This window comes from Eucalyptus grandis, chromosome 2 (assembly GCF_016545825.1).
Source record: "Eucalyptus grandis isolate ANBG69807.140 chromosome 2, ASM1654582v1, whole genome shotgun sequence".
Lineage (NCBI taxonomy): Eukaryota > Viridiplantae > Streptophyta > Magnoliopsida > Myrtales > Myrtaceae > Eucalyptus > Eucalyptus grandis.
This window is the reverse complement of record NC_052613.1, coordinates 50733308-50743416: the sequence shown is the minus strand read 5'-3', so window position 1 is coordinate 50743416 and position 10109 is coordinate 50733308. Positions and strand designations below refer to the sequence as shown.

At 42.3% G+C, this 10109-nt stretch overlaps 1 protein-coding gene across 1 annotated transcript; it reads left to right on the top strand.

Annotated features, from left to right (window-relative positions):
* The first annotated feature begins 1509 nt into the window (after nt 1–1509).
* On the top strand, nt 1510–4260 carry LOC104433618 (cullin-3B). The gene is given in 3 exon segments (XM_010046427.3): nt 1510–1991; nt 2787–3940; nt 3943–4260. Coding segments are annotated over 3 exon segments (1500 nt in total). The 5' UTR covers nt 1510–1731; the 3' UTR covers nt 4029–4260.
* The last annotated feature ends 5849 nt before the right edge of the window (nt 4261–10109 follow it).

Sequence of the window (10109 nt, the reverse complement as noted above, 5' to 3'; positions counted from 1 at the left end):
AATCCGAGATACAGAACAGTGACAGAATGTCGACCAAGGTTCATCTTCTTACCAGACTTCAAGGACTTCATGGACATGAATATGGAAACTGGATACCCAGCTTCAACTTACCCTCCTTGGAAGCACTTGTGGGGGATCCTTTGGAATTTATGGAAAGCAAGAAACAGTTTCGTTTTCCGCCCTCGGCGCCCGTATCTGGCGATATTGTTGAGACAAGCCCTTGCCCAGAACCAGATTCTTCATAAAAGGCATCCAAAAAAGAAAACTTCAGGTGATGTACGAGGTAACTCACCAGCCATATGGAGTCCACCGACGAGGAGGCTCCCTGAAGATAACTTTTCAATGGATCGTTCGTTGGAGGGATACGATGGAAGGTGCAACAGCAAGCATCGGTCAAGCTTCCTCTGCAATTCACGCTGGAGCCCTGAGTTTGCCAGAGTCGCTGAAGTACTTGGAAGCTAGAATTGATCAGCAGGTGTGTTCGGAAACCGAGAGCTTCCTCTGCAGTTCGCTGGGAGGCCTTCTTGCGGGTTCTGTTCAGGCCCGGTGGGAGTTGCGGGCCATTATCGAACAGTGCAGATCGCGTCTACCCCCATTTCCTCGAAGTCCAAGTCGTCCGCTATTATCGCGAGACCGACCGGTTGGCAGATTCGGTCGCCAAGGCCTGGAGAACTAAAGCCCTTCCTGGTAAACTGGTTGTTTAATCCGAAGAACTCGTCTTTACCGTTCCAATAGCGCTAGTAGATACGAAACAAAAGCCATTGTTTTTTTTTTTTTTTTTTTGGTGAGAATTAATAATATATAGAGCTTTGAACCAATAATTACAAAATCCGGCGCCACAAAACTTACACTCAGCAAGACAACAAGTCAACGTGAGTGAAAGGGAACCGGATGCAAGAGAAGCACCGCACCAGTGGGGAACAAAGCACAAAACAGCCAATATAAGGCAAAGGAACAGAGGAGAAAGGAGAAAGCCACACAGGGCCAAAAGACTCCTACACTAACCAAACCAAACCAGCAAAGAAGAAAAGAAAGAACAAACAAATACCACAAAACAGGTCCAACACCGAAGACGACCAGTAGACGTGTTGCCGTTCAGCACCCGACTCTTTCCAAAAGCAATCTACAATCCACTCCATGGATGTCTAAAGCTGCGCTGAATAAGGAGAGAAAATGCAAGGATCTAACTCCCAACTACGCTGGAGCCTTATGTTCCTATGATTATCATTCACATTTTTAAACGTTAAAGCTTTATCCTTGACCACTTTGATGAGATGATTTTTTACAGCAGTGACCACGACAGAGTGGTTTCTGAACAGGACGTCATTTATGTAAGAGCACAAAAAAAAAAGGGCAATGGAGTGATAAAAGTCTTTACCAAAGAAAAACTTCATAATCCATTGAAAGTTCTCTGACCAGGTCCTATTCCACTAGAGGAGATTGCATCTGGCCGCCCAAAAAATAAAGAAAACAAAAGTCATCGTTTTGATCCCAAAAAATAAAGAAAACAAAAGTCAACGACATGGACATCGTGCAAGCACGCCAAGGTTGAAAAGATCCCGGAGAAAACCTTTCCACTGCAAGTTTCTGACTGAAAGAAAGCGAGTCAAGACGCCGACAATCCTTCGTTCGTTCGAAATCGTCACTAGCAAATCGTCTCTGCGTTACTCTCTCTTCTGTCCGAATCACCAATCGAATCATCTCTGCTCAGTTGCGACTTCTCTCAGTTGGATGGCTCGTCGTCCAATCTCGCGACTGGGTCTGGTCTTTCTGCTAGCTTTGGCCGCGATCAGCGCGCAGAAACTTCCCGTTTCGGGGCATGATTGTCGGTGTTCCTCGGCGGGTAGCATGGGCAGTACGCAGGCTATCCCGTTCCAGCAGGTGGCTGTGGATCCGAAGTACGCCGACCGGACGTGGGAGAAATTGGAACGCGCCATTCACGAGATTTACAATCACAACGCCAGTGGCCTTAACTTCGAGGAGCTCTACAGGTTCTATATCGCAGTGGATTTTGTCTAAGGATTTCCCAGTTCAGACGTGCTTTTTCAAATCTTCCATGTTCTATATCGCAGTGGATATTGACTTTGCTTCATTTATTTTGCAAAGAGTGAATCATCTAAAAAATATTTTCTTAAAAATAATTATTTATTTTTCTTATAAAAACAAATAAATGAAAATTACTTATATTATCCACGAGTTGTCAAATATTTTTTATTGTCTAATTATTTCGAGCTATACAAACAATTGCTTTTGAAAAAAAAATTCTAAATTATTTATTTTTCGTGAAACAAATGAAGCTTTCCATTTTGTTATGTTACGCACGATAATTTCACTCTTTAATGTTAGGTATTTCACCTCGTGTATATGACCTTTGGTCGTTCTTCATGGTGCTTCTTTCCTTGGTTAGAAATCTTTAAAATTATGCGTCTTAGAACAGAGCTATGCCCTTCGTTTGTTTCAGCTGCTCTGTTGGGGAAGTACTTCTTTGTTTTATACAGAGTGGCTCTTTGTATGGAGGTATAGATCTGGTCGCGTTATCTTTTATTGAGTACGATTAGCAATGATGTTTCCAGTCGAGGCTGCGGCCATCTGATTGGATTACGAAACTCCCTTTTGTATGGGTCTAATTCCACCAATTGGTTTTTGTGTCGTTTCGCAAAAAGCATCGAGGGCATAATGCACCTGCACTCGTCCTCTTTTATGCGTCGGCATTGAGTTGCATTGTCTGTGGGCGACGGTTGTAGGGTCGTGGGATCATAATGTTTTTGATGGGCCTTCATATATAGGAGCGCCTACAACATGGTTCTGCACAAGCTCGGGGAGAAGCTGTACTCTGGATTGGTGACAACCTTGACTGCTCACCTAAAGGAAATATCGAAATCCATCGAAGATGCCCGAGGAGGTTCGTTTCTGGAGGAACTAAACAGGAAATGGAACGATCATAATACAGCACTGCAAATGATCGGGGACGTGCTCATGTACATGGATAGAACTTTCGTCCAAAGTACCCGCAAAACCCCAGTTCATGAGCTTGGGTTGATTCTTTGGAGGGATAATGTCATCTACTCCAGCAAGATCCGCACCAGGCTTCAAGATACATTGCTAGAACTAGTGCTTAGAGAAAGAACTGGCGAGGTCATCAATCGAGGGATTATGAGGAACGTAACTAAAATGCTGATGGATTTAGGTTCTTCCGTTTATCAGGAAGAATTCGAACGGCCATTTCTGGAGGCCTCAGCCGAGTTTTACAGAGGCGAATCCCAGAAGTTCATCGAGTTTTGCGATTGTGGTAAGTATCTGAAGGAAGCCGAGAGGCGTCTTAATGAAGAAATGGAGAGAGTAACGCACTACTTGGACGCCACAAGCGAAGCTAAGATCATAAACGTCGTGGAGAAGGAGATGATTGCAGATCGCACGACGGTACTGGTGCGCATGGAGAATTCGGGCTTGGTGAGCATGCTTCGTGACGATAAGTATGAAGACTTGGGAAGGATGTACAACTTGTTTCGTCGGGTCCCCAACGGCCTCTCGACTGTTCAAGATGTGATGACTTCTCATATAAGGGCGATTGGCGAGCAGTCTGTTACTGATCCCGAGAGGTTGGAAGACCCTGTAAAATTTGTTCACTGGCTACTGGATGAAAAGGATAAGTATGATAAGATCGTAAGTTCTGCATTTGACAACAATCAGACGTTCCAGAATGCTTTGAATTCATCCTTTGAGTACTTCATCAACTTGAATGCTCGTTCTCCTGAATTCATTTCGTTGTTTGTTGATGATAAACTACGCAATGGCTTGGAAGGCGTCGGCGAGGAGGACGTGGAGGTCATTCTTGACAAGGTGATGATGTTGTTCCGCTCCTTGCAAGAAAAGGACGTGTTCGAGAAGTACTATGAAGAGCATTTGGCGGAAAGGCTTCTGTCCGGAAAAACTGTTTCTGATGTCAATTCAGTTCGACGCTGGAACGCATGCTTGCTGATATGAAAATCTCCCAAGATACGACGCAGGGGCTCTACAGAAGCCAATGAGCTCACGCCGGCTGCCGTCCCGTGCACGAGACAATTTGTCAACGAGTGCCTTTGAAGCATTTGTTAGTTTATGCATAGAACGAAATACCAATCATGCACGAGGCACTTCACTAGAAAAGTATATAAGTATGGCCAACCATAATGTGTACTTTTTCAGTCTCGGCTTGTTAATCAAATCCTTGTAATGTACGTTGTCTCTAATGAACTATGCAGTTCTTCCGCTTCCCTTCCACTTTTTCCGTGAATTTAAAATTTGATTTGTATCATATGCGAGATCAACCTGACGTAATTATTGATTATTGCATGAGTGTCCATTACCACGATTCAAACACGTGGCAATTGCGAAAATGGATCTCTAAACTTTCACATCTCAAGTTAAATAAAAGCACAAACGACGTAAATACCGCATGCCAAACATCAATACCCCTTGCTTGAATCTACCCGTACAACTTCTATCAGAAAACTCAATTAGAATGGAGAGTAATATGGGAAAAGAGAGAGCTTCGTCCACACCTCTTGGCCACTACCCCTAGCCGGAATCAATAATGGAAAAGCCACAAAAGAATTGACACCCACCTTTTGCTATTGGATCTCACTGCTCTGCTTGCTAATAGGGGTAAGCATCAAGTTCTATGACATGTTGGGTAGGTTTCAACTTTAAAAAATTGGAGAACCTATTTCAACGGGTAGGTGTTGGGTTTCAGATGGAAACCTAGAACTTAAAAAGTAGAACCAAGAATAAACTTTCATATTTTTCTTGTTCTCTATTTTCAAGCAATCTTATAGCATTCTATGACGTCCAATGATGACTATGTAATCTGAAGCTATTAGTCTATACTTCCATTTCTAACAATATTCATGATTGAGATTTTTACTTTGTTAATATTTAATAATCTTGATATGTTTAAATATGAATTGTGGTCAGTAAATTGTAGCAAATAGTGGTCAATAGAAGTGTTGATTCATTGCAATCATTCAATTAAGAGTACAGTTAAAACTTGAGTAGATTTTGGAATTTGTGATAAGATAAGTTCCAAGTTCTTAAGTATGCAGAATATATTTAATATTTCAAATATTAAGGCACCTGTTTGACGGATTTGAGGTTCCACTTGAAACCTAGAACCGCCCACTCCACTTGCTTAGATATCATGTGCTTTGACACCTAAGGATTTACACATATATGAATATCCATATTATATGATTTTTATGTATGCTTTTGATTAGCGAAGATAGCTCACCATCCTTTTATGCTAATCATACAAACAATTTGTCGTAACTTTGTTGCTTACTAGGGCTGTATAAATAAGGTAAAGAACGACCATTTTTTAGGCCAAGCTATACTGTCACTTTTCAATTTCATTTACTATTCTTCTAACCATTTTCTTGCAATCCAAATGGGGGGTTTGCAGGCCGTCCTTGTGGTCCTGCGGTACGGTTGGATTCCTGAACTATGTGTTGTATGTGGGGAAGCTAAGAGACCGATTCGAGAATCAAGGGCTTAGCGTCGCTCTTGCGTGTATGGTAAGCCATCACGCTTTGAGAAAATTTCTAGAACCCTAAGATTTTCGATCTTCTGCGTTCAAACGAATTAGATAGTCGAAACTTTGCGACCTTCGCTACATCCATGGGCTAGATTAGAAAGGGATTCAAACTCTCCATCTACTAAAATTAAGTGTGAAACTGTCCTTAACCGACGAGAGTTTAAACTAAGAATCAAAATGCGAGTAATTGCCTAAGCATACCTCAAATGATTTCCGCCTCGAAGGCTGGCGTTCTGCTTCTTCATCTAAAGCATGGAGGAGATTACTAGATTGAGAGCTCGAGGGCACCTGATATTCAAACACGATGTCTCTAGTTATGTGGCATCCAATGCTTAGACTAAGTAAGGTCGATAAATTAGACACAAACTTCAAGGGAAGCTATGTTCTTCGATTCGGATACACTCTTATGATTTATCAATAATTGAAGTAGTTGTCAAAACTCGAAAGCTCGCTTATACAGATATGTGAACTATGGAACTCTATCCAACTTTGATATCTTTTGGGAAATAAATGGGGCGGCCTATATAAGTTGGATTATTACGGTTTCAATCCAATTGGATCACTATGTTTGGATGATCTGTTTCCTTACATATATATCAGGTGCATGTGCACCTAAAGCACAAGTCATTGATTAGATGAGTCCCATTAGAAACCACGGTTGAGCTGTATTAAGTGCACATATATCCAACATACCCGGATATTGCTCTTGATATGTTTGGGCATTGTGCTTTGTAACCCGAGTTATCACAATACGTGTGTCTTTGACCTCATCATTTCACAAGTTCTCCGATCGAATTTCTTCTTGTGACCTAGGGTCCAAAGTTTCTCATTGTTGGGTCTCTAGGAAGAACAATGCTGAGTGTACTAGGACTGGCGAATAAAGCCGGTATTTTCAATCCCCAATCGAAGGCAACCTTCATTGAACCATAACTCTAAATGGTAAATTGCGAACATGGGCACTAATTACTTGTATTTTTCAGGTAAGTCTACGTGTGACTAATATTTGAAACTTCCAACAATCAATCGGAAACAATTCCAACTAGGAATGGCGAGAAGGTTCAGCTTGCCAAGTTGCGAATTTCCAGGTTTTCATCAACTTCAGATGAATTATCTCCACCGCGATAATGAGAGAGAGAGTGCCAAACTCCCACCTTCCCAAATGGCATGAAGATCAACGCTTATACTCCATAGCCAGATCAGACCCAGAAGATGGTAAAAGGAATGACAGGTTGCCATGCACATATATATTTCTCTTTCTCTAAAGTAGAGAGAGAGAGAGAGAGAGAGAGAGAGAGAGAGAAGGGCGTGTCATCATCAGGGATAGCCATTTCTAGAGGCTGTAATTGACATTGACCGTTCCTCGTTGTTACTGTGGTACCCCCTCACCAATCACATGTTATCGAGGTTTGGTCATACGGACACACATGGGAGTGTCCGTGCATGAAATTGAAAGCTCGAGAAGGAGAGACCGAAAGAAAAAGGGAGACGACAGAAACTGCACCCCCCTTGAATGGGGTCTTGGCGCATTTAATGCAAAATAATCATGCAACGACAGCCCACGATCGGAAGTACAAAAATTAAAAAGATGTAACCATCTTAGGAGTTAGTATTACACGTATGAGAAAAGGCATTTAGAGGTTTGCTGGTCAAGGTAATTAATTATATAGATGAAACAATGTAAACGAAGATTTCAGAGGAGATTGATTTTGGAGGCAATATGAATCGCGGGCGTCCCTCTACCAATCGTTCCGTTAAAAAGAATGGATAGAATAACTAAAAAGAGATACCTAAGAGACATTCCTCTAGACATATCGAGATTTTGGTCATTTGCCCCATTTTCCCCTAATTACATAAGATCTCTCTCTCTCCCTCTCCCTCCCGAAACCTACGCCTGATAATAAAATCCTAGAAAGAATGCTGGTGAACATCTAGCGATGCTACTGGCCCCTCTAGGTGGGAGTGGCGGTATTGTGCTCAAACTTGTACCCAAATATTGTCGCCTCACCTCGATGAAGGACGGATGTCCTTGGGTTTGCTAAGGCCAATACCTCGCTCTCTCTCTCTCTCTCCCCCACTCTTCCCCTCCCCGATTCTGGAGTACTTGGGCGAGGGGTCGACGATGACGAGGGGAGTACGGAGGATTGCGTGTGGTGAAGGGACGAGTGAGCAGAGAGAGGAAGTTCGTTGGGGGAGTTGGCGTGGAGATGGAGATGACAAGAGAGGGGATAAGAGAAAGAGGAGACGACGACTGCTGGGCGAGCAGTGCAACAATCGATCAGATGGGTCACGGGTGGCTCGAGGTGGTGGCATGCTTGCAAAGTGGTTGGCGGGGTTATGTAGGTTGGTTTGGTCGGGTTTTTCAATTCATTCATCATTGGCTGTCTTACGTGCCATATTGCCACATCAGTGATTTTCGTTGAAAATTGACTAAAAATATTATATTGAAATTTCGGACTAATGTTTAGAGTTAAATCGGTAAATTTAAAATGTTTATTATTGAAATGACATCTGCATAATAAGTTTAGAACCGATAAGATAATTTGATTGATTTTCTTACAAGGATCAATGCTCATTCGATTGAATTAGAGAAGTGAACTTAGCATCATGCAAAAAACTGTTGCGCGACAGCTCCCAGACGCAACATGAAGCAGCGTCTCGTGTGCAAGAACAGGATGATCAGCTCGAGTCCTAAAAAGACTTCGACATGTACACACTTACGTACGGCCTACCATCGATTAGCTAGCCAAAAACGATTCCTCGTGGCGAAATGACTGGTACTACGGGCCTTGAAAACAGCCAGTCACTCCGAACAGCAATGGCTTCTTTGCACTGCATTTCCATAAATCTTGGAGAACGTGTGAATCTGAATCTTCAAACTGTCTTGGCACTCTTCGTTATCACCTCTGATCTCGGAGCAACGTGCCAAGAGAGCAGCTAGATCATGACAGCCCCGACACTACAACTATTAAGTTGTTAACCGATAGCAAAACAACGACAATAATATCGAAGTTCCACTCGCGAACGATGAGATTGACAATGAAACGCACTGTAAAGATGTGAACGGTGTACCAAAGCGGCTGTCCTCCTCAATAATGTAAGTGGACAAAGATCTTATATATATATAATCTGTGTGCATTATCTGCGATTATATAATATGCACACAGCATCTTCATGACCCCACCATCTCCATGGGGTCAAGAGTAGCTCGTTGTCACAAAGCCTAGGATCTTCCAGATCCCCTTGGATTCGAACTACAGTAGACAATGCGTGAAATTAGAATACTTCACCTGCTCAAGCAACATCATACTATGAAGAGAGAGAGAAAGAGGGAGAGAGAGAGAGAGAGTAAGTAGATTGGGATTCAATATGAAAAGACCCGGTTGCTTCAATTGAAATGACCCTGTTGCTTCGATGATGGAAATGGATAGAGAGGTGACAATGACCTGTGACCTACCCGGGTTTCAATACCAACCAACCCATAATCGATCCTTCCCTTATGAAGAAATTGACTCGTTTGTCAAATTAGGTTGTTAGTCACATAAACAGCAGTTTTCTCTATAAGGAACTATACCAAAAATATGTGGAAAACTTTCTCGAAGAATATACTACGTCTCAACGTTAATCAAAATGGATCTCCTCATTATAGTATCCATTCTACTATTGACTGTGTCTACTCAAATCTTGCACCTCCATCAATCTAATAGTGTTTCACGGAAGTAGTTTCCGTGACAAGCCTAGTTATCTACATTGTCATCTACTCCTACTTAAGTAGTTTCCCCCACTACCGTAAAATTAGTTGAGCCAACGTTCTGCGCAAGAAAGTTAAGCTGATTTGATCCTCTTGCTACCCCAATGATAGTGATAAAAGAAGAGAGATTGTCTCGATAAGACAGAATCTTTCTCAAAATGGATGTGCTTTTTCTTCGAAAATTTCGCGATCTTATTTCCCTCGAAACTAGAGTATGAACGAAAGGATGATGAGGAATTGAACATGGGCAGTTTGACATGCGCAACAACGGCCAACCAAATTATTCGAGGCTTGGGCCCATAGAAGACTCGAACACTATTAATCAAACAAACAAGATGGGCATCGCAGGTTTCACAACTCATGACACTCGAAACAAATTATATGACCTCGTGCATTTACATGAAGAATGGATCGTTCAGACATCATGATGATTAATATGAACTGTTAGGTCTCTAGAGAGTAGGAACCAAGAACATCCTCGGCTATGCTTCAGACATCGTCCTCCCGCTTTCGGCAGAACTACTACCAATTCAGTCGACATATAGTTCGCTGATAACGAGATGCACTACTTCCATATCGTATCCTGAGGTTGGGCTAAGATCCATGTTATTAGTTCGGAGCCGAAAGCACAGATCCCTATATTCTTCAGGGTTCAGCCACTTCAGATACCATAAGGATTAGCCTTCTCGGTTATTCTATCAAAATAGGGGTTCTCGCGACTTGTTCACCGTCATAAGCTCAACAAATGACAACAATTCACATAAAAAAATGAATTGGTTGCCGCCACCACAG